Below are 23,678 nucleotides of genomic sequence, written 5' to 3' on the forward strand. Positions count from 1 at the left end.
CAGTGTTAAAAAATGCTTCGGCAAGTTTCAAATAAACACCGGAGAATGTGAAGTAAATCAATCGGATAACCACGCAGCAAGAGAAACACAGGTGTCAGGGTTATTTTGACATTTACCAGTGCAGTTTGAGATTTTGGATGCACCCACAATGAAGCACCGTCACGCACGCTAGAACGCTCCACCGGTCAATACAATCAATGATTCTGCCTTTCAGCAAAATTGACAGGGCTGAACTCTGCACATTTAATCATACACATGCTGTGCAAAGCGCCGGCTGTATTCAGGTGGGTTTTTTGCATCCCAGTGAAACAGCAGAGAGTACCTCAGAGGTCTTTTGTCATTGTCGATGAGAAGGGCTGGGGATTGAAGTCCTCCATCAGGGTCGAGCAATTGTAATCAATGTTTATGAAGAATGACAGAGCTGGACACGAGCAAGGGTCAGTTGTGCAATCAGTCACTGACAAGAGCTGAAGTGAGGAGAATAAGACTACAGGTAGGTTTGCAAAGTGAGGTTCAGGAACCTTAAGGGGTCTCAAGACAGGCTTGTAAACTGGTAAATGTCTTTATGGTCAGACTTCTCTGTGCTAACGATAACGTGACTTCCTCTGAGTGTGAGGAATCTACATTCAGCAGAGAGGGGACATGCTACAACATGACGGGTGCTTTATAGGTGTCATTTAAAGGTGCTGCTAAGCATGAAATTTAAATTTGACACATCAGTGAGTGAGGAGGAATTAACAGTTGTAGGTGATAGATTACACTGTACAATGAAGTGGAAACAAAAAGATTAATAGTATTCATACTTTTCTAAAGTCGTCATCTTCTTATATTGTATAGAGGGTTAGCAGACACTGGGTATAGAGTCGTACTTGTTGGTTAAACTTTGGCCATATTTTTCTGACTGAACCTGTAAACATCACTTCACATACTAATCACATACTATTAATGTTAGCTTCAAATAATTGTGCTTAACTTAAATAAATACAGGGAACAACACCAAAACTGTATTGGCATGTCATAATATTTTACAGTCATTATTTACAGTCCATAAAATCTGACAACAGGAAGTAATGGGAGGGGGCTGGGATCAGAGGGAGGGGAGTAATAATATTAGTTTCCCCGCTGACTCACAGGTTCAGCAGGGATCCCTTTTAGCAGCATGAGAGAAGAAAAAGAGACCACAGCGATGCAACTTGCACTGCTGCGCCTCTGCGCATATCCACACACACTCCTCACTCACTCACTCACACACACACACACCAAGAGGGAAACAGCTGCTGCAAAGCTGCACTGACAGCAGGTTGTAAACTGCGATCAAACAGTTGGATCCGGACTCTTTAACGGTCTGCTCCCCGTGTTGCTGGAGAAGATTCTTTTCAGGAAATTTTCTCCCCGGATTATTTATTCCTCCATGTCTCATCAAACACATAAATCTCTCCTGTGGCTGCATGGAGCGGACGGAGTGAAGCTATCAGGTAGGTGCCAGCTCGAATAACAACCTCAACTCACTTTTTATTCTTCTTTTTACTTCAAAGATTCAAAGAAGTCGAGACATAATGCATGAAATAATGATTTGCAAAGCTCTCAAGCTCTTCCTTCTACTTTGTCACAAACTGTCATAGAAATTACCACTATTATTTCATCACTAAATCAAAAATGTTTGTTTTTATTTTCTTAAGAGAATCTTATCACCTTCTGGTGAAATCTTTCAAAATGCTGCAACATGTCGAGCTCAGATCTATCAGTCTTTAATTTTCTGAAATATAGTTTCCTTTCACTTATTTTGCTGAGGCATTTAGCTTTATCAAAATGTATGTTTATTCAGAGACTCCTAAAGAAATTAGAAGCTATTTAAGAAAAACACGTGTCTGACATTCATCCTCCAGATCAAACAGCTGCCTCCTGCTTATCAGATGCTCTTTGTAGTGTTATCTTCCAGACAAAGCTTTGCATCCTATAGTCACTTTAATTTATATTCTGACCTTCACTGCTCTCACATGGACCACGGTTAATCTTTCAAAGTCCATCAGTTCTTTATTTAATCACAAATCACTCTTTAAAAGATCATCTGCTGCATACTGATGATCCCACACCTTGTCTGTCTCTCACAGGGACACATCTCACATAAAGGAAACATGCTATTATTATGATAATCCTGAACTTTGCTGGCTTCTCCTTCAGGGAGGGAATCATTTGAAAGGGGGCTGGTGGTGGTTTGGGAATCTTTCTGACAAAACAAAAAAGTTATCTGCTTCATAGTGATACATGCAGGAAGAGAAGTTAAAAACTGACATTTCTTTCTGTTGTCTCAAACTTTATCCTTCTCTTGCAGGTTTCCTCTGATCCACCCAGCTGACTGCTTTCCAACCCTGGTCCTCCTCACCTGCAGCACACCTTTACGTCATACTTACCTGGCATGCAAACTAATGGGTGCTTGTTCCTCTTCTGTTGGATCAGAGCTTGGAGTCCCATAACTTTCAAGATAAATTATGAATAGTAATGATGCTGAAGGTGCCCGCAGATTAAAACTTTAGCAGTTCACGTCCAGACTAAGACCATGTCCAGACAGTTCTTTAATTTATTTGAATGAGGCGAGATGCCAACACAGAGGGCACGAGTAAAAAAACCTGCTGGGTCATCTGGCAAAAAAGGTGACTCTGGCTCAACTTTTGCAGCAATGCACATCCTTCAGCGAGGCACTGCATTGGGAAGCAGAATTTTCAGAGTTCTCGGTAGCATGAATGGATTATTTCTGCTGTTTACTTCGTGCTCACTGGGAAAGACGATAGAATAAATGCTGCTGTGGCGGCATGTTCCTGAGTATCATAAAGCATCCTGCAGTCATTTGATGCCTGGTTCATGGATCAATGCGTCATACCGGACTTCTTGGATTGTATTTCATGTCCCAAAGGCAACAATTAATCACCAACGCAACCCCTTGCGTTGATTTAACGCAGGGCTGACCTCGCCCGCCAATGGGGCCCTCTCAAAGGTTTGGGTCAGGGATAAAACCTTCGTCCTTTGCTTCATTTCTGTTTTCCTTTTCAATGATAATGACAGCCTGCGCGTGTCCTAAGGCCTGTCACTGCACGGACAGGAACGGCGTGGTGGTGCAGTGCACCTCACGCAACTTGGAGAGCATCCCAACGAACTTGCCCAAGGACACGGTCATTCTCCTGCTTTCATCCAACAGGATCAGGCACATCACAAGAGAGGCCTTCTCGGACCTCCACCGCCTCAGGGAACTTGACTTATCCCAAAACGCCATTGAGAATGTGGAGGTCGGTGCCTTTCAAGGAATTTCAGAGAGCCTGCGGACCTTGGATCTTTCTAACAACCACCTCAGTGGCCTCCCAAAGGACACCTTCGCCAAGCTGCATGCTCGGGTCCGCCTTTCCCATAACCCCTGGCACTGCGAGTGCTCTTTGCAGGAAGTGTTGAGGGAGCTGAGGCTGGACCCGGAGACCGTGAATGAGGTCAGCTGCTACACATCGGAGCAGGAGGAGTACGTGGGACAGTCTGTCATCCAAGTCCTGGACTCTGGGATCAACTTCTGCAACTTCCACCACAAGACGACAGATGTGGCTATGTTTGTTGCCATGTTCGGCTGGTTCTCCATGGTGACCGCTTACATCATTTACTACATCAAACACAACCAGGAGGACGCCAGGAGGCACATGGAGTACCTCAAATCCCTGCCCAGCACGTCCCATATTAGCAAGGACTGTGACACAGCCAGCAGTGTGCTCTGATGTGTTTGAGAATGGATGCAACTGTACCACGGGATAAAGATAAAACAGCCCCGGTGAATATAAATGGAGGTGCACCAAAGAATATATGAGCTGCACAGAGAGAATGCTGATAAGTGACAGCTTCGGAGTCAGTGATAAAACTCTGCTCTGTGATTTGATGCACAAGGCACAAAGACAAAACAAGAAGTGACAGTCATTAACAGTTTCTGCTTTTTAAAAGGTGTTTTCAAAGAGGTGACCAGCTGGGAGACATTTGCAGGTTTCACTTGTCTTATTTTGTGTTCCTTTCATGAGATGAATCGTTCTTCTAAATGTCATGTATAAAGCATAAAGGCATCTCAGAGGCTAACTACAACAATTCTCCAAACAGTCTTCATACCGTTAAACTACCTGAAGACTCGCCACACATCTTCAGGAAGGGCTGATATTCAGAAGTGGTGATAAATTCAAGAAGATTACCACTTTATGTAGGTATTATGTATATTTATCGATCCATAAAGGATTCAAGCCAGCAGTGCAGATAAGGACACCTGCAAGGAATTAAATTTCAAGCTTGAGCACCTGTCACTCCTCTTTTCTACAGTGGGTAATAAGTTTGTCACTGCTGAGGCAGAGTGAAAACAATCAATTCAGCTGTGAAACAAAGGCTGTTGTGATTTTCACACTTTAATTATCTTCAGGGTTTTCATTTATTGTTATTGTGTAACGTGTCATGTTCAGGATAGTAGGACAGCTGTTTCGTGACATTCCTACGTGCAGATTGACGGGATTGTTAGTTTATTTTTTCGTGGGGTTGTATGAGGTACCTGTCATCTCAAGCATGTCAGTGTAACACAGAGTAAAATAGCTGTATCATAGCGTTAAACTTACCCCGTCTGCAGGTGTTGATATCCTCATGACAGCCTCACTTTCATTGTGGTCATCCTTCTGGTTTCTCCAAACAGGGGCCGAGCTGACCGATATCTCCTGTGGGTAATACATTTATTATTAACACGTATCACAAACACCTCCACTTCCAATAAACAAAACTACCCTCTGAGGAGAAAATAAAGTGAAAAAGCTGAACCTAGAGTTGTGCAAACCACACAGAGTTTCGACTTGTTTTTACTCCTTCACATCTGATGCAAACTGCAGGTTTTGGATAACTGCATTTGCTTTTGTTGGTTGGACAGGCTGTGTTGGTGGTTTCTCTAGTTTCAGCTCCACTCTCTAATTAAGAATAATAAAAGTGATGTATTTTTAATTAGAATCTGGACTGCTGCAGCTTTATGTTTGTTCTTGTGCTTATTTTAGAGGTTGTATTTACAGTGAGCTGTTGGCCTTTTATGGGTCTGTGAGCATCCCAGTGGGCTACTCAGTCTGATACTGCTGCCTTGCTACTTCTTATCACGACATACTTCTTTTATTCCATCCTCTTTGGACAATAAAACAATGCAAAACTTAACACCTATCAGAATCCTGCTTCTTCTTTTACCTCAAGAGGAGTAAAAGTTTGGGAAAATGCTGTTTTCATGGGCTTGCTGTTTTTTAAAGCGCTAGCTTCACAAATATACCATAAGTTCAGACTAACTTTTAGACATCTCACACAATCTTTCATCATCTCATGTACAGCTCCGACACACCCCTCACATTAACATCTGTTATATCCCTCTGGATTTCTTTGACAAATACCCGCAGCTCCAAATGTGGAACCCATATATCTCCGGCTGCATAGATCTGGAGGAGTCTGAATATTAATACATGTCTTACTCCCCAAAAATAGTTTCATCCCACTAACTGTTCGAATCCATAAATGTAATGAGCCTTTCTGGAGTGTGCTCTCTTAGGATGTCAGTGCAGTATCCATCAGGGGTGTCTAGACTCATTTCAACCCTAGCAAAAGACCCCTGAAATGTGCATGTGTACAAGAAACATGTGATGCATCTTATACCGGGGGACTGTTTGTCAAAATAGCAAAGCAGTTAGCTTGCCTGCTCTCTAAAAAACATTTTGACAGCTGTTAAGACTTTTTGTGTCTAATTTAAATCAGACTGTAATTAAGTAGATATGTTTGGTTTTGTTTTGAATCCCAGTTAATTTGCTAAATTCTGTTGACACAACTTTAATGTCCTGTCCCAAGACTTTTATCTCCCTGCTAGCAGCAACTCAGATTTTGTGAAGTGAGCCTGTCTAGTTCTCACCTTGTTTCCTGCTTAACCTGACCTATCTCTGCTGTCAAACGGTCACAACATTAATTACAGTCCACATTTCTTTGTCTTACAAGTCCCAAGGGCTAGGACTTACATACTAATGAACTGAATGTTATTAATTAGCTGGATCCAGTTGAGGTCAGTGTGTCTCTTACTCTAAGTTCAGACAAACAAAAGGCCTCTCATTAGCATTACAGAAGCAACAGAGGAATGGCTTGCATCAATTTAGCAGCTGTCCAGACCAGTGATACAGTTCTTCTGTACACATTTAAGGCTTATTCTGCTGTCTGCATTTCTTTTTCAACGTGAAGGCTTTGAAACCTCATATCCTGGGCCCCATGTTGGTTTCAGAGTGAAGCTTTGAAACCATGGCTTTAGAGTTTTGGGGTAAAAAGCAGTGAGGGAGATCACGTCTTCTCCTCACACTGACCACAAAATAAATTAGCTCAGGCTGTTGAATAATAAAGTGCCCACATTGCTGAGCAAGCAGCACCCAGAATGTAAATTAAATATTAAAGACACATATACACCAACTCTGGACCAAAAATAATCATAATAAATAGCATTAGTGCAGCAGAGACCAGGCATTCCTCCAAATACAAACTGAACAAATGACCGTCAGAGTTTCCACGTCATTCTCTGCCAGAATTATGTAATAGCCCTGCTCTCTAAGTCATCAGAGCGCTGGTGAATGTGTTGTTTTATTAATGCTGTATTGTTCAGCATTCTTGTTTGCTCCAATCCATGGCAGTGTCATTGATTTATGATACCAGTGCACACAAGGGACAGCAGAATTTCTTTATGGAGATTTAGCACTTTTCACTGGGCAGGCAGTGTTTGCAGAACACAACGTGAAGGCCATGCTGTGTCTTCACCCATAAACAACGACCTTCAGTTAAGAATATGTAAAATATAAAAAGGCAAATGAGTCTGTATCGCAGTTTTAGTTTCCCTCTTGCATGGAAGCCTGTGAGGGTAAGGCCTTTTTGCAAGGAAATCTGGTTATTTACTTGTTACCCAAACTTTTACTGGTCTTGTATGCCAAAAGAAAGATTGTTTTTTAAGTCCTGCAGGAGGACGAAAATAGAATGATGCATGACTCCTGTCATGGTTTGAGCTCAGCTAACAGTAACACTGTCCATCAGTCTTTCTTTAAATCGAAGGGCTGGCTTCATCTCTCCTGTCAGTCGAAGTGTGGTTCCAATAACGTGAAGGTCATGGGTGTAATGTTCATATTGAATAGGAACAATTACGAGGCTGATGCTGCCTGTAAGAGACATTGTGCTGCATGTGCAATCTGATTCATTTAGACTCAATACATGGACTTACATAGCTGGCTGAAAAACCAAAGGGTGTGGATCTTTAGGGCTGGTGTATTGAATTTCATGGTAACAAGGTCAGCTTTGTACAAGTGAACCCCCCCAAGCAGCACTTTACCTTCTTACCTTTTCTATTTCGGGCACAAATTTTGTTAGGGTCCTGGTCCAAAGTGGGCTGGTTAGCTCAGATGGTTGGAGCGTGGTGCTGCAAATGCTGTGGTTCATGGGTCCCTTCCCTGTAATGAAATAAAAAAACGCACAACTCTGCAAATTAAGAGTTTAAGAACTTAACATTTCACTGATGCAGAAATTGGGGGAACTCACTGGTTTCCTGGCCTCAGAAATGAATCTTTGTCTTGAAAATCCTGTAAACGGGAGACAGGAAACCTGAAAAAGAAAAAACACAAACACTAACTTGACTTAATCATCTCTAGCTCTAACATGTTGGAGACACTCACAACAGAAGACTGTGGCTAGCTAAGGCTCCATCAGGATTTCCAAGGTAACAATCTGTTGTTAATCTCAACTTTTGTGTCACATCATTTCCTGTCAGGTAGGTCCTGTGTCTCGTCAATCCAATGTTTACGTTCGTCCTCCACCAATGTGGCTGTACATCCGGGTTACTATCCAAATCGTGACGTCTGTACTAACGCTCTGTAGACATTTCGTACACCTAGCTAACTGAGCAATTAGCCTAATCACAATGCGCGAAATATTTCTTGAAGTTAGCTACTTTAGCTGTTGGCTAACTTATATTACACAGTACATTTTTTTAATTTACAAAAAAATGAACTATAACAACTTTAACTGGACTTAACAATTCATAAAACTAACGTTTTCTAATGTTAAACTGCTCACGTCAATAAGTTTTCTGTCCTTAACACGCAGCTGTGTCCGCTTCTCTAATCGAACTAGCGTTGACCAATCACAGTCAAGCGCTCACACATCCTGGATACAGTACCGTAATGTAATGTTAGAACACAGGCCTTTCTATGTCATATAGGCTCTCTATGAACTATCTCTATTGGGTTTATCCCTCGCGCGCAGTGCTGAAGATTTCTTTCGCGCCATTGTGCCCCCATAGCGGCCCTTTTCACGTCCGCAGCTCGAGTATATTATACCTGTCAAACGTGATCTGCCGTGAGTTTCTCTCCAGTCTCAAAGTTGACACTGAAAAAAAGTTCCATCAAGATCAGCGCCTTCTCGGTGACTTTCAGCCGATCACCTCTTCATATCACCGGTGCAAGATATCCTGGACAGGCGGCGGCCATAGAAGAAAGCGGTGGCGGCCATAGAAGAAAGCGGCGGCGGCCATAGACGAAAGCGGCGGCGGCGGCCATAGAAGAAAACGGCGGCTACTGTAGAAGAATTCCAATGAAGACGGGCGGCTACCTGATGACAGCTTCGATGATGACTTCTTCAGATCACCGGTCGGGTTAGGGCGTCGGCGGTTTGCGCCTCAAAGATAACTGTCGCTCTTGGGAAGTTTTTCCGAGCTTTGCCTGAAGTTACATGAAAGCATACTATTTACGTACATCATAGTTATAAGCATACATACATACAATTGTATTCCCTTAATCTCCCTATTAATATGTAGTTAATTCAATTCATTAAAGGTGTGTCTGATTGGCATACAGAAAACAAATGAGAATAATTAACTCAAAATCAGTACCTGACAGGATTCCCTTAAACCACCCACTGTCCTCAAGTGTAAGTCTCCCTCCTCTTCAGTTGCACACCTAATTCTGTTAAATGTGTCTCCCTTAATTGGATCAGATACCTAACACATAAGGGCACTTTGATATTCAGAGCATGTCCCTATGAGCAGATTTTGTCCTCTAATGCAGAGCAGTAAATATTCAGCACATGTGATGTTGACATTTAGATTCTTTTCCACTGATAGCAAAGTTTGCATCCTTCTTGACAATGTTTTCTTTCACAGCCTGTGATAAAATCACACAGATGTTTCTCAGCTGTCTTGAGAAGGACGACACAGAAACACATAATGATACATGAGGGGGGAACAAACAAAACACTTCAGGGAATACAAATTCCTGTTTAAAGGATATTCATGGGACACATTATGTGTCATGATAACCGTCTGTTCTCCAATAAAATTGTACAAGCTTGCATGCTAATGAGACTTGAGATGCTTCCTAGGATGCATGCAAAGCTTAAGATTTACCTTTTTTGATTCAGGATATATTTACCAAGCATATTGAAGTTGTGTGAGTTAAGACATGAGGAAGCAGAAAGAAAATAACAAGCACATTGCGACAGAAAGTTGAGACTCAGAGGGCTCTTTCAATTTAGGATGCAGTTTTGAAGAAAGGTGCAGTGTTTGGGTTTACAGAGAGGGAGGAGAACTGGGGAGAGAATGATTCACTATCATTGTGTTGCACAGGGGGCTGGCGGGTGAGCATGCTGTGAGAGGGCCTGCTCTCTTCAGGATGAAATCTCACAGATATGAAGCATTTGAAGCGAGTGTGAGAGAAAAAGAGATGAGGCAGAGGCAGATAAAAAAAATGAATTCTGCACTTTGACATGATTTTGATTCAGGATGCATCCACTGAGAGACAGTTTTTATATCTATGGGTGTGACAGAAAAGAGAAAGGGGAAAATAAGGGGCTGTCAAATGTCCAGAATTATGAGCAGCATTTCACAAGAAGTGAGCAACAAATATAAAGAAAATCCTGAAATCTACAGTACATACGTCTTCTTTTCCTCACTTGAACCACTCAGTGCCCTCAGCAACCCATTAAAACCAGTGAGTGGCCAGGGAGGTCATTTATCAGAAGCTGCTACACACTTTACACTCTCGAGCTGCAACAAAGAGCTCGTTTATATCCCTAAAAGAGAAGTTAAAACAACTGTTTTCATACCTTTGCAGAGTGAAATGTTTTACCCTTCAGGGCTTCTTGGACGTGCACTTAATCTTTCTTCCTGTGCGGATTGTCTTTGCTGAACAGCAGAAAAATCTTTACTGGAGGGGTTTCTGTGCTGCCGGCAGTGTGAGCTGACGAAAGGACGACTGAAAAAGGCCTATGTTATATTTAAACCCCTAAAGCTCATATATCTGTGAATTTATGAACATAAGGCAGAGTCTTCCTGGTTAACTACAGAGTCCATGGATTCATCATTTGATTAATCCCCGACATTAATTATCCTCAGCTCTGGCCAGAACCTCTACTCTCCACTTCCTCCTCTTCTTCTATATTTAACACCACCACTTAAAACTTGTTCAAAAATGAGAGTCTAACATTTTTCTCTCAACTGGGGTGGACATTCTTGCACCAAGTTGAACAAATTTCCAATCTGTGCTCAAAAGTGCACAAACCCTTGTTGTAGAAATTGTTTTCTCCTATCAGTTCATGCATTATTTATCACCTGAGTCTCAAAAACACACTCTCTGTGACACAGTCTGATCCAAACAGACAGCACATCGCTCTGCTTTGACATGTGGACATTGTAAAAGAGTATTTTTAGAGCGGTGGGATCGCATTGGTATGGAATGGACCAAAATGTACAAAATAAAACTGTGTAAGCAGCTTCATTTTTCAACGTGTTGTTTATAAAATTAATGATCTGGATAGAGTTTTTGCCTCAGAACCAACATAACGACAGTTTTAATTCATTAGCTAAAATAAACAGAATGTGCTGAACAATAAAAACCCATAAGCTTCTGTTTTTACATAAATACATACAAATATTCCACAAAAAGCTCCACTTGAGATGTAAAAGTAGCATTTTAGTCCTTCCCTTATCAGCTCTCTACACGTCCAGCAGCGAGCAGCGGTCCTGCAGCTCCTGCACACAGTTAATGGAGGGCCCCTGGCTGGACAGCGGGCCAGAGAGGACGGGTGGGGTCACACAGTTTTGGCTCGGCTGCTCTCGAGAGGCGGCGGGCAGAGCTGGGCTGCGCCGCTGGCTGTCCAGACCCAGATGTGTGCTGATCTGAGACGAGCGGAGGCTCCTCATATGACCCTGTGCACGCACCTCGTACAGCTCCACCGAGGTTTTCTTATACCTGGAGGAAACAGACGCTTTTATGATCATCTCTGAGAGTTAATGTGACAAAACATAGTCTGAAATATATATTCACTATTTTTCAAAGATAAGAGTTTCCACAGACTCACAATCTGAGCAGCAAGGAGGACAGAACGACTGAGACAGATGACGCAGCCATGGCAGCAGAGCCCATCCAGGGCTGCAGCACGAGGCCTGCAGGCATGAACACACCTGCAAACAGAAGAGAGGAGAAGACTGAGTGAGCACCAGGGCTTTTTATGTTTACTTAGGGTGTGATATTTCTCTTCACCTGCAGCGATGGGGATTCCCAAAAGATTGTAGATCAGAGCAAAGACAAAGTTGATCCTGATCCTCCGCACAGTCTTCTTTGACAGCTCAATACTCGCCACCACGTCCAGTAGGTTGTTCTGTGAGGAGAAAAACCTTCAGATCAGTCAGTTTAACATGTTAATGAGTTTCTGCACACTCAGAGGTACACACACACACCCTGATGAGGACGATGTCAGCTGCCTCGATGGCCACGTCCGTCCCTGTGCCGATGGCGATGCCCACGTCAGCTCGAGCCAGTGCTGGAGAGTCGTTTACGCCATCCCCTACCATGGCAACACGTAGACCTTTCTCCTGCAGCTCCTGGACTTTGGCGACTTTATGTGAAGGCAGCACCTCTGCACACACCTTCCTGATCCCCACCTGTGAGAGAGCAGAGTACTAACATTTGATTTGCTCTCTTATAATCAGGTGTGAAGCTTTTTTTGTTTTACTTAACATGCTTACCTGTGCAGCTATGGCTTTAGCTGTGCGTTTATTGTCTCCTGTTATCATGACTACCTCGATGCCCTGGCTGTAAAGTGTGTGCACCGCCAACGCCGACTCTGCCTTCACTGTGTCTGCGATGGCTATCATAGCACACAGGACACCTGCAAACACAAAAAACTGCACATGAGACGGAAAAGTGAGTGTGAGAGTTGTTCTTAAAACATGAGTTATCGTCTCACCGTCTATAGCGACCAGGATAGCGGTCTGTCCTTTGGTCTCATGGCTCGACATGGCAGCATCAACATCAGCTTGGATGTGGTGACCGTTTCTCCTCATCCACTCTCTGTTCCCGATCAGGACTGAGTACGACAGCAGCTCGCCTACAGCCGAAGAGAAAAGTATGAAACTGAAATAAAGCTTCACAGGAGAAATTAAGAGGCCAAAGGTTTACAAAAATCATCCTCTGTGACTCCAAAAACAAACCCCCAAACCTGCAGTCAAGTCGTCTGCAGGAGCGACCAGGTTGCTTTCATCCGTTGTGACTCCGGGCAGCAGGAATCTCTGCTCGCTGTGCGGCAGCAGCAGATGTTCCACGTTGGAAACCCGGCAGCTGATCCCACAGCCGGGCACCGCCTGGAAGTCCTGACAGTATCCCAGCACGTCTGATCCCAGCTCCTGTTGTGTTTAAACACAGATCAACAAATGTTGATTGCTTTTTGTGGGTGCAAATAAACCCTGCAGGGAGCAGAAATGATACACACAGCCTGCACATGTTTCGCCTCACCTCTTTGCAGTGTTTGGCGACCGCCATCCCCAGTGGATGCTCGCTGCTGGCCTCCGCTGTGCCCACCACTGCCAGGATCTTCCTCAGAGGCATGCGGGCCATTTCCCATAACACCAGCACACGAGTGACCCGTGGGACACCGTTTGTGATTGTGCCGGTTTTATCAAACATCACCACCTGGATCTAAAGGGAGCAGGGAAACGCAAAGCATCAACAAAACATAGAAGTTTTACAACATTTCTGCTGGAGTTGCAGCTGTTTTTCAATGAGCTACCTTGCAGTAAAACATGAAGCCACAAGGTGTCACCACTGAACCAGAAGAGAATCTCAAATAGAACAGATCCATAATACTAAAATCTCATCCTGTAGGAGTTTTACACCTTTACCTTGTGTGCCATCTCCAGCGGCTCCCCTCCTTTAATCAGAATCCCGTTCTGGGCGCCGACCCCTGTCCCCACCATCACAGCTGTTGGGGTTGCCAGCCCCAGAGAGCAGGGGCACGCTATGGACAGAACAGTGATGGAGGCCTGGAAGGCAAATCGGACGATGACTTCTGCTCTGGAGATGTTCTGGTTGTAACCCTGAGGAGGATAAAATCAGTCAGAACAGAAACGTTTTAGCGTTATTGTAAGATTTTATAAAGACTTTTACTACCGGGAAGTTTTCTTTCACGATGTCAAAGTCGACAAACCCGACTGCGAGCCATGCCACCAGTGTGAGGAGAGACACGAGGACGATGAAGGGGACAAAATATCCACTGATCCTGTCTGCAAACTGCTGGATGGGAGCCTGAACAAACACGACAGAGTCCACAGAAAACCAGGTCAGCTTTTTGGGACAGAATACTTCTATTTTTGGAACACCTTGATATGTTTTGATGCAGTTCAGACTCTCTTTGTAATGTCTTACTTTGGATGTTTGGGCCTCCTCCACTAGTTTGACGATCTGCGACAAAGTTGTGTCCGCTCCGACATGTGTTGCCTCCACCAGCAGAGCTCCATGAGCGTTTATCGAGCCGGCTATCACCAAACTGCCCACCTTCTTACTGACAGGCATCGGCTCACCTGACGGGAACAGGTATCATCATTTCACTCTGACCAGATAAACTCCACAGAGGATCTTTCAGTGAATTTACCTGTGATTAAAGACTCGTCTGCCATCGAGCTCCCCTCCATCACTTTCCCATCAACGGGAAACTTTCCACCAGGGACGACTTTCACGATGTCGCCTCGTTGGACCAGATCCACCACCACCTGCTCCTCCCTGAAACACAAACATCCATTCAGACTCATTTTACTGGACATTAATGTTAGATACAGGATTTTATGTCATGTGTGTCTCACGTGAGGATGGAGTGGTCTGGACCCAGAGTGACCACGGTGGCATCAGTGGCCTGAAGGGACATGAGTTTGGCCAAAGCCTCTGAAGTTTTACTCTGAAAATAAAGATAAACAACCAATTATTGAGAATAGAGGGAGGAGTGACTTATTTTTCGAAGCTGCAGGTTATATTTCAGACGTTTAATGACCTTTGCGACGTGCTCCAGCCATCGCCCCAGAGCGATGAACACAAACAGCATCGGTGGAGTGTCGAAAAAGGTGATTGGGCTCTGACTGGCCCGCTCAGCCATCGCTACGACGAGGACCACGCAGGAGTAGATGTAGGCGATGGAGGTGGCTAAAACGATCAGAACGTCCATGTTGGCTGTGCGGTGTTTCAACGAGCGATACGCCTGGATGTAGAAGTATCTGCCGCCAAAGATCTGAAGAAAAAACATCCTGTTAATGTCACATTTTGGGGAGGGAAACAGGGTGAACGTACGTTACCTGCACAGGTGTACAGAGCAGGAAGAAGGCCAGGTTGAGGAGGGAGAGTCCAGGTAGCAGGTTCTGCTCCTCAGGCATGGAGCCTCCGTGCTCCTGGTGCTGGCTGTCCATCACCATCATGTAGATCATCAGACCCATGACGGGCAGCCCGAAAATCAGGCTGAGCAGGAACGAGTTTTTCCACCTGGAAGGATCAGAAATGTAGGAATGATTCCCTGGATTTGGCGCAGCCTTGGATGTTTGATTGTGACGATGAGGAGAGTTTAAAACCAGATACTTGCTGTGTAATCTCTTCTGTGTGATCCAGGTTGTTTTTAAAACCAGCTTTCACCAGACTGGCCTCGAATCCAAGGCTCTGAAAACAAAACATGTTCACTACAAAAGGTCAAAGAGTATCAGGAAAGGAGGTTTAAAACAGAATATGATCCTGTACCTGGATGATCTTGATTATATCTCGAGCTCCAACCACATCAGGGTCAAAATGGATCTGTGCTTTCTTGGTAGCGAGGGCGACGGAGGCCCTGAAGATCCCTTTGGTTGAGGTGAGCTTTGATTCGATGTTGTGCACACAGGATGCACATGTCATCCCGGTTATCTAACGGGAATTTGAAGGAAATGCTTGTGAGCTTTTGTTTAGTGTTTAAGGAAGGTATCTAGTGTTTCATAACAGTGTTATATAACACATGGACTCACAGTGAGGTCCAGTTTGCCTTGTGTGTCTTCATCTTCTATCAGTTTAGCTCCAAAACCCAAATCCTCTATGAGCTTTGTCACAGCTGCAGCGTTTATGTCGTCTGTGTCATATTTAACTTCTGCTTTTCCAGCCATAAGTGACACCAACACTGAGATGATCCCTGAAAGTCAGATTCAAGTTGAAAAATCTCCACTGTCATAAATGTAGACTTCAGGAAAGTGTGAAAGATGAGTTCAGTTTGCTCACCTTTGTGTTTGAGCAGATTCTTCTCGATGTTAGCCACGCAGGAAGCACAGGTCATCCCCGTCACACAGATGAAGCACTTCTGTACTTTAGTCCCGCTCCCAGAGGCCGGCTGTGATGCAGCACCGTTGCTGATTCCTGCTTTATTGACTGATTGTAAGTCACGGAGGTCAAACGGTCCAGAGCTAACAGGTTTGGACTTGTCGTGCTGCTGGATGCTTTTTGTAGATTCTGCAAAGGAAAAACAGAAAGGAGGTCAGTGCAACTACAGTGCTCTTTGTCTGAATTTTACTCATAAATCCAGAGGAAGAGATAGGAAAAAATCCTAAAGCTTCAAACTGAAACTTCCAAAATAAAGCTCGGCACATGAAAAGAGCCTCCTAATCTGCCTCTGTTAAATCCACGTCCTGGCGAGCTGTTTCCATCATTAAATCCAACAGGAACGCCCTGGCCATGAGGGCCCTCCATGTCACATTGGAGAGCATACTTAGACTGGTTTCGATGGTAACGGGTGGAAAATGAGGTGAGGTGAATGTCAGGAGTCCTGCTTGCTGTGCAGACTGAGTTTAATCTGAATGTTTACCTGCGTATATGAGCTTCAGATGAACCAATAAATAAATATTATTTCTGTTTCCTACCTTCAAGTGATGCATCAAAGCCCATTTCCTCGACAGCCGCCCTGATCCTCTCTGGCTCCGTCACACTGGGGTCAAAGGTCACCGTTCCCTTTTCCTCTTCTAGTGAAACCACGATGGACTCAACTCCTGTCATCTGGGAGATCCTCCCCTCTATAGACTGCACGCAGGAGTTGCAGGTCATCCCTACAATCCAGATTGTCGTTGTCACTGTAGAGTCCCTCTTCCAGAAGCGTACGTCTCGTCCAGGTGGATCCTCAGCTGATAAAAAAGCCTCAAACCCCATCTCCTCGATTCTGTCTCTGAGCTCCTGCCGCGTGACCACAGGAGGCTGGTACACAACAAGCGCTAAACTGTCTGACAGAGAAACCTGGATGTGAGAAACTCCAGGTAGATCCCCGATGCGTCCCTCTATGGCCTGCACACAGGACTGGCAGTGCATCCCCTCCACCCTGATCTGGACCACAGACTCCACATGACACCCCAGGATCAGGATCTCCTCAGCGATCTCTTTAGTCGTGATAACTGAGGCATCATAGTCCACTAAAGCCAAACCATCAGGTACAGACAGGCTCGCACTGAGGACCCCATCCAGGCTGCAGATCCTGCTTTCCACAGCTCGGGTCTGGAGCTCAGCGGGGAGTCCCAGGAGTCTGAAAGTGGCTCTGGAGGAAGCTTTTGCTGGAGGGTAGAGTTCACTTTGACTCCCATATTCATAGGCCAAGTTGTCCAGACCGTGTTTCTCGATGTTGAGGCCATTTTTCTGAAAAAGAAAGAAATGATTCAGGATTTTCCTTCAGTTCGAGGATACCTTGATACGCTGAGGTCATTGTTGACATGAGGCTCTCTTTTAATTTCCTGTTAAATCACAGTAAGCAGGCCTTCCTTGTTTTCTTTGCATCTTTTCAATTTCCTGAGAGGAACAAATAAAAGAGGTTTGTTTCTCAGAGAGCCAATCAGCAAACCCCACATTACCTGAGAGGCTGAAAACCTCCACAGAGGCCAAGTCCGTGATGTTTTTACCCCTGGATTCTGAAATGTTACAATTGCAACACTGAGAGTTTAATCTCTCTGTGAATTTACATCGCTGGCTCAGATTTCATGCAGGCTGTGTGAACTGGTCCCACAGATCTGGTATCACATTCCTGCTGAGCAAACCTTGAAACAGGAGTCCACAGGATGGCTGTGGACTCTCGCAGACCACCAAAGTCAGGAGGTAAGGACGTGGTAAAGCCAGATTCAGTCTTTCTGTTGAGTTTTGAAGCTTTAAGCTATAAAATGACTCAGAGAGGGAAGTCCAGCGTTGCCAGTTTGGGGCCTAAAAATCACATGAGCTGCTCTTCACATAATCCTCCCAGCATGACTCTGCTTAAAGTCAACGCTCAGTGACACCTCACGGAGCTGACCGGGTCACTGTTATTATGACAGTTCAATGCACTTTTAATGTCAGGATAAGATGTAAGTATTCTCACTCTCCTGGTGTTTATTTTTGATAACTAGGCCACTCAACCTAAACGTTCAAAGAGCATCAAACCGCTCACAGGAGGACGTCTAAACACTTCAAACCTCTCCTTCCACCATCTTTTTGTTATCAGCAGAAAACAGCAGCTACTCTGTCGCTTCAATCCTACCAGAAAGTGTATCTTTAGTCCACATTTAAACTGTAAACTTTGTCCCTCTGAGCTTCCTGTCACATTATAAACCATCACTGACAATAACAAGCAGCCTACCTGCATCCTGAGTCCCTGCTGTCATCACTGGTTTAATCACAGCTGCTTGTAAATATCAGCGGCGTGGGATGTTATCAATGAGGATGTAAAAGCCAATAGGATCTCTGCACTGTAAGCAGGAATCTGACACCAGCCCTGCAAATATTATTTATTTCTGTGTTAAAAGAAACTTGCAGGTCTCACGTGAACAATCATTCTGCCTTGAACAGACGTGTGTCTTAAGCTTTCTGCTTTAGATGCAATAACCTGCCTGGTTACATTACATTCACCTGGTTTTGGTCCAAATCTTAAACAATGAGAGCCTTCATTCTGCAGAGACATGAGCCTGAAATTGCAGGTGATGCACAGTGAAGAGGAAATCATTTCTCTGCACATGCACACCTTCACATGTGCCAAAAACTAAAGAGGCCATAGATGATAAGAGTAATTTTATCATTGTGTGCAGCTGATAAACTCTCAGGATGTTTCTGATCTGCAGGAAAACCATTTATAACCAAATCAAACCTTTAAAAATAGACTTTAAAATCAGATTCATGGCCCTGATTGAGCCTTTAAAAAGCTTTCACAATAAAGAAAATCTGTTTGGTTTCTGATTTCTTCTAGTTTTGCACTCTAAAATGATACTTAGACATCTGAAACGCAGACTTTACGCACTTTACGCACAGGACCCTCGACCTCCTGTGTAAACCCTCCAGCTGGAAACATGGAGGCTGCTGACAGGGGTGCATGAGCTCTTCAGGCCTACCTTAGGTTTCGTGCTGCTGGAGTTGACGCCGCAGGTGAAGTCCGGCTTTGACTCCACCATACAGATCTGCTCCCCGGATCCCGGAGCCGGCCTGGACACATACTTAGACAGACTTTTAGGAGACTTTGGAGAAAACATGGCTCCAGCTGCTCTCACGTTGTCTCTCTTATCTGCACCTTTCAACGTTTGAGGGCAAAAGTCCGCAGAGAGGAAGGGTTCCGTTTGGTTCGTGGAGATAAGAGCGCAGCCCTGCGCCGGTGCGCGCTCCGGTGACTCGTCATGTTTCTTTGGGTGGTCAGAGGAGGGGATGGAGGGGTTTTATCTGAGGTGGGTCAAGAGGAAAGGGAGGACAAAGCCTCAGTCACATGACTTTTACATTGTGGAGGAGAAAGTGCAAAAAGAGGGTCAACTGCACGCTCCAAAACAGCGTCATGAAGTTCACTTTAGGTCATAAACGAGCTGTAATCGACTTTTACGCGCTGTGTTTAAAGAGAAAGCTCGTTAAAGAGTTAAAGCGTCCAAAATGCAGAAAAATTACTTCCTTTTCATGTCAAATATATTCAACTAAAAGCTCTCAGACTCATTATTCTAAGCAGGTCGACAGAAAAAGAGTCAATCAACTGCTTATTTCATTAAAAATCAGGAGTAAAAAGAAAAAAACTTTTCATTCTCAGCACTCAAAAACAGCACTCAAGTGTTTATTTACAAAATACTTTTTATTGTGTTGTGTGGAGGTAAATGTGAGGGAAGTCAAAGCAAAGGTTTTTAAAGGAATGTAAGACAGGACATTTTAAAAACTGAATGAAAAAAAAAAACTTCATCTTTTGGTGTTTGAAGAAATGACGCAGCACACTGCAAGAAATGTCCACCTTTGGTCTTTTCATCTGCGGTGTCCTAAAGTTCATTTTTTTCCTAAAAGCAAGTGATGAAAATCAGCCAAGACTGACTGAGACAGCATCTTCCATCTTGTGTGATGATTTTGCAGAAAAGCATCCCTGACTGCAGATTACAGGAGCGACTGGTTCATCTAAAAACTTCTAGTGAAGGAGTCTGCATAGGAAGCTACAAGGCACTTATCCTCCGACAGCACTGACATGCTTTAAGAAGAACTTCTCTAAAATCTTTAATTTGCATCTGAAAAAAAGAGTCATCATCACTGCTGGCAGACGAATGTTCCTCTGAAAAGTATAAAATGTTTTTTCTCAACTGGAGACTTTCTTAATGTCTGGGAAATCTTTATTCCTGAAACTTCCTGAAGCAGAGTGAAATCAATCTCCTTGGCCAGAGTAAGAAAGACATGATCAAACCTTGGCTCAGCTCCTCACTTCTTTTAGGGAAACACAGACACACCTTTGGATTCTTGTGAGACTACATGGACATTTCTTGCAGGGTAGATCTGTACAGCAGGGCTGCAGGTTTCAGAGGCAGAGACAGGGGACAAAAAGTCTTCATTTAAAAACAAAACAGTTTTAAAAAACTCAGCGCTGTCGATCCCAGCGCCAGATGGAGGCGTCGTCACACACAGCGATCAAAATGCTGCTGTCACGACTAAAGCTGGTTTGCCGGATCGCTGAGGTGCATTTAGGGAGGGTCAGAGTGGTGCACCTGCAAGGCAAAGAGGGAAATCTTAGCTCTCAGTTTAAGGAAAAGAAACACCTGATTGAACATAAAAGAGTGATTTTTATTCTTCTTCACTGACTTTGCTTTATGTGGATCCTCAACTTCAAGGTCCCAAACATAAAGCTTCCCCACCTGATTCCCCAGAGCCAGCATCTGGAGAAAAAGCACAAACATTCAAGCTGCACTTTAGTTTTCGGACACACAGAGTAGCTGAATGTGCAGCTCCAAAGTGGATGTTGAAAGTTTTCACCTTCTGCCAGAAGTCCATGGAGAAACGCATGTACCAGATATCACACTGGCTGTAATCGAAGCGACCCAGGATCGTCACGTTGGACTCGTTGGGTTTGATATGATCGATGTCATCCTCCATCCTGCCCGGTTTCCAGCAGACGATTGCATTTTCACACGACTGTAGAGAGAATCAGAATCAGAAAATGACTGAAGAGACACTTTTTGGGAATATTTCTCCAAAACAAACGTCATGAATTCATGCATCTGCTTTTAGATTGCTTGTAAAAAAAAGCTTGTAACACATGGAGTGTTATAATTGCCACTCGCTTGCCTTGGAAAGAATGAGATCTCCGAGCCATCGCACACAGTCCACGTAGTTTCTGTGGATGTCTCGTGTTGAGAAATCAGGGAAGTGAATTTTCTGTGACACAAACGGTCTGAAAAGACAAGAATAATTCATGAAACCATTAATTAAGAAAAGATTTCGTGGCTAGCACATGCTTTAACTGACACTGTATTCTTGTACCTGTTAGTTTTGGAGGGGTTGTACTCATAAGACCCTCGAATAGCTTTCTGCATCCTCTCTGAGTTGATCCTCCAGAGCTTTAAGGAGTGATCCATCCCACAGGACATTATCTTTTCCCCTAAAAGATCAAAATCCTGCAGCAGACAATCAATCAGTTTAACTCCTGCAGCTGTGAGGTCAGTTTATCAATGAGGGGAAGATTTAAAACACTCACAGCACTCAGGACTTCATCTCGATGACCTTCGACTCCTCCAAATATCGCCACTAACGTATCCGTCTGGATGTTCCAAAGACGAAGAGCATGATCTGAGGAAACACAGCCCAAGATTTACTTAGAGAATTTTAAAAAGATAAAGCACAACAAACTAGAGTAACTTGTATTTTCAAAGATTTAAAAATGTGCTTGTGTCACTCAGAAGGGATGAAGATGTGGGTGAACTTTTATTGTGGAGTGTAGGTCAATAAAGTCATCAAAGATGGTTTTACTGCATCTGCACACCGTGTGTGTCTCATAAAAACAGAATACTGCTCTTGCTTTCTGGGTCACAGTCAGAGTCTTTATATGTTTGTTTTTACCTTTGCTGACGGACAGAAGAAGATTAGGATCTCTGGGATGAAACTTGAGCTCGTTGATGGCGTTTCCATGACCCACATAATGCTGGAGATGAACAATATCAATGTTTAAATCACTATTTGCATAAACTTATTGTGTTTTTTTTTACATTCAACAGAAGCACCTATAGAAGGTGATACCTTGATACACTGCATTGTGATGTGGTTGATGATCCGGATGATGCCTCGAGAGCCGGCTACAGCCAGCAGCGGGTGGCTTGTGTTGGTGTCGTAGGTCCAGGCACACGTGTAGAAGTTTTCATCCGCCTTAGCGTGAAATTAGTCAAAGGAGTAACAAAAGAAGACGTTCCTACTGGCTCTTTCATTTAAAGTTTACCCAACACAGTCTGTACAATGAGGTCTGATTCTTTGTTTGAATGAAAGGATACGTCTGCATCGACATAAGACTGCAGGAGTCGTATTTCTCCCTGAGAGTGACACTCATAAAGAGTTACCTGTTGGAGAAATCACAGTGTTGTTTAAAGTTTCAAACAAGGCAGCAGTAATGGCAAAACATTAAAAAACTGATTGTGATTCTGACATGATGCAGCCTTTACTACTCACCCTGTTACTCCCAACTGTGGCAAACACCAGTGGGTCTCCCTCCTTGCTGTGCCAGTTGAACTGGACTCCAAACAGCGGCTGGCCATGGTCCTCCTGGAGATATTAACACAGGTTTATTAACAAATTCAGATGGCTGGTGTTACAAACACAGCCATGCCCTCATCATGTGTATCAACAACCACATCCAGTCTGTGTATGAGTGTCTAGAAGCTGAAAGAGTGGATTTAAAACTGCGATTCAAACAATTTTCTCTAAGGTGTGTCGACTATACTCACCCTCAGACTGTTGACACATTTAAAAGAATATCTGCACTTCTTGGACTTCCACTTGCCCTTTCCCCACAGCTTCCTGCCCGGAGCATTGGCCGTGTTGGTGGGTGTGTCTGGACGCTCTGCGTTGGTCCCACTCTCAACACTGACAGCATCGTCCTACAAATATAAAGAAGATACAAGTGATTTAGACTGAATGGTTGCAAGTATCTGCTGTTGTTATGCATCTGTTTACACTTTCTTAGAGATATGTTCCTGCATACATATCATGCTTTTATGACACCATGTGTGTGATGATCTGAAAATCCACTTTAAATCTTAAAGTACTACTATGAGACTAATGATGGAGTCAATTTTTGTATCCTGTGCAGGCTGTCAGATTGTAAATATCATCTCAAAACACCTGTATCACTCAGATTGTCTACTAACAGGACATCTTTCATTAATACAAGTGAGTGTTTAGAGTCTATGTCTTTCATTAAGGCCTTAAATCAAAAGCTGATTCATATTAATTCAGCTCTTGTGCCCATTTTTTAACACATTTCACTTCTTCACCTGTGTTAGCTGCTAGCGCTAATGCCTACTTGAGGTTACACGTGAAGATCTGAGGCTAAAGGTGTCACTTTTGAGTGTATATAAACAAAGAAAGACCAGCAAACTTTAACCACCACACTGTAGAGTATTTTGAGAAGACTTAACCTTAAAAAGCTTAAGATATAGTGAGGATCAGCTGCTTTAAGGAGCCGGTTCAGGTGAACAAAGCTGAGAGCTAGCTGCTGTAGCCAGCCGGCTCCGTTAGCATGATGCTAACCCGTTAGAAGTATTTACATGTCGTAAAATCACACAACAACTCAGTTCATCCGCTTACATTCTCGTCTCCTGATAAATCGGGGTTACTGTTCTCGTCACTGCTTAGTTTTTGCTTTTTCGATGGTATTTCTTTTCCCGCTTGAGAGGGGGACTCGGACATGTTCTTATTTTCCCTCATTTTGGCTCATAGTACGCCTCTTCCGCTCTGCTGCCGCAAGTGCTGCTGGGTAAGGTAGTTTCCGTCTTGAAAGGATAGCGTCCTTCAAAACTTGTATTTACGTCCATTCTTTATCTGTTTTTTTTTTTTATTTTCCAACCCATTCTTTTTGCAGTTATTCAAGAA

At 43.8% G+C, this 23,678-nt stretch overlaps 3 protein-coding genes across 3 annotated transcripts; 1 reads left to right on the forward strand and 2 right to left on the reverse strand.

Annotated features, from left to right (window-relative positions):
• The first annotated feature begins 1,396 nt into the window (after positions 1–1,396).
• Positions 1,397–5,041, forward strand: LOC141786080 (leucine-rich repeat-containing protein 3-like). The gene is made up of 2 exons (XM_074664794.1): positions 1,397–1,475; positions 2,333–5,041. The coding sequence occupies exon 2, from the start codon at positions 2,976–2,978 to the stop codon at positions 3,750–3,752; it is 777 nt and encodes a 258-aa protein (XP_074520895.1). The 5' UTR covers positions 1,397–1,475; positions 2,333–2,975; the 3' UTR covers positions 3,753–5,041.
• Positions 5,042–10,766: 5,725 nt separating this feature from the next.
• Positions 10,767–18,865, reverse strand: atp7b (ATPase copper transporting beta). Its single transcript, XM_074664910.1, has 21 exons — positions 18,704–18,865; positions 16,232–16,991; positions 15,597–15,824; positions 15,350–15,510; positions 15,090–15,251; positions 14,938–15,011; positions 14,657–14,840; positions 14,359–14,592; positions 14,174–14,265; positions 13,966–14,093; positions 13,740–13,894; positions 13,485–13,619; positions 13,217–13,411; positions 12,831–13,013; positions 12,538–12,721; positions 12,286–12,426; positions 12,065–12,207; positions 11,777–11,980; positions 11,580–11,697; positions 11,398–11,500; positions 10,767–11,288 (listed from the first exon to the last, which is right to left on the reverse strand). The coding sequence occupies exons 1-21, from the start codon at positions 18,839–18,841 to the stop codon at positions 11,033–11,035; spliced, it is 3,978 nt and encodes a 1,325-aa protein (XP_074521011.1). The 5' UTR covers positions 18,842–18,865; the 3' UTR covers positions 10,767–11,032.
• An 841-nt stretch (positions 18,866–19,706) lies between these two features.
• Positions 19,707–23,573, reverse strand: eed (embryonic ectoderm development). The gene is made up of 12 exons (XM_074664906.1): positions 23,394–23,573; positions 22,532–22,684; positions 22,257–22,349; positions 22,082–22,147; positions 21,834–21,959; positions 21,657–21,738; positions 21,295–21,386; positions 21,081–21,214; positions 20,886–20,991; positions 20,574–20,732; positions 20,403–20,476; positions 19,707–20,308 (listed from the first exon to the last, which is right to left on the reverse strand). The coding sequence occupies exons 1-12, from the start codon at positions 23,511–23,513 to the stop codon at positions 20,182–20,184; spliced, it is 1,332 nt and encodes a 443-aa protein (XP_074521007.1). The 5' UTR covers positions 23,514–23,573; the 3' UTR covers positions 19,707–20,181.
• Positions 23,574–23,678: the final 105 nt, after the last annotated feature.

This window comes from Halichoeres trimaculatus, unplaced genomic scaffold, assembly GCF_033239565.1.
Source record: "Halichoeres trimaculatus isolate MK-OKI-2021-1 unplaced genomic scaffold, fHalTri1.1 fHalTri1_scaffold_24, whole genome shotgun sequence".
Classification (NCBI taxonomy): domain Eukaryota; kingdom Metazoa; phylum Chordata; class Actinopteri; order Labriformes; family Labridae; genus Halichoeres; species Halichoeres trimaculatus.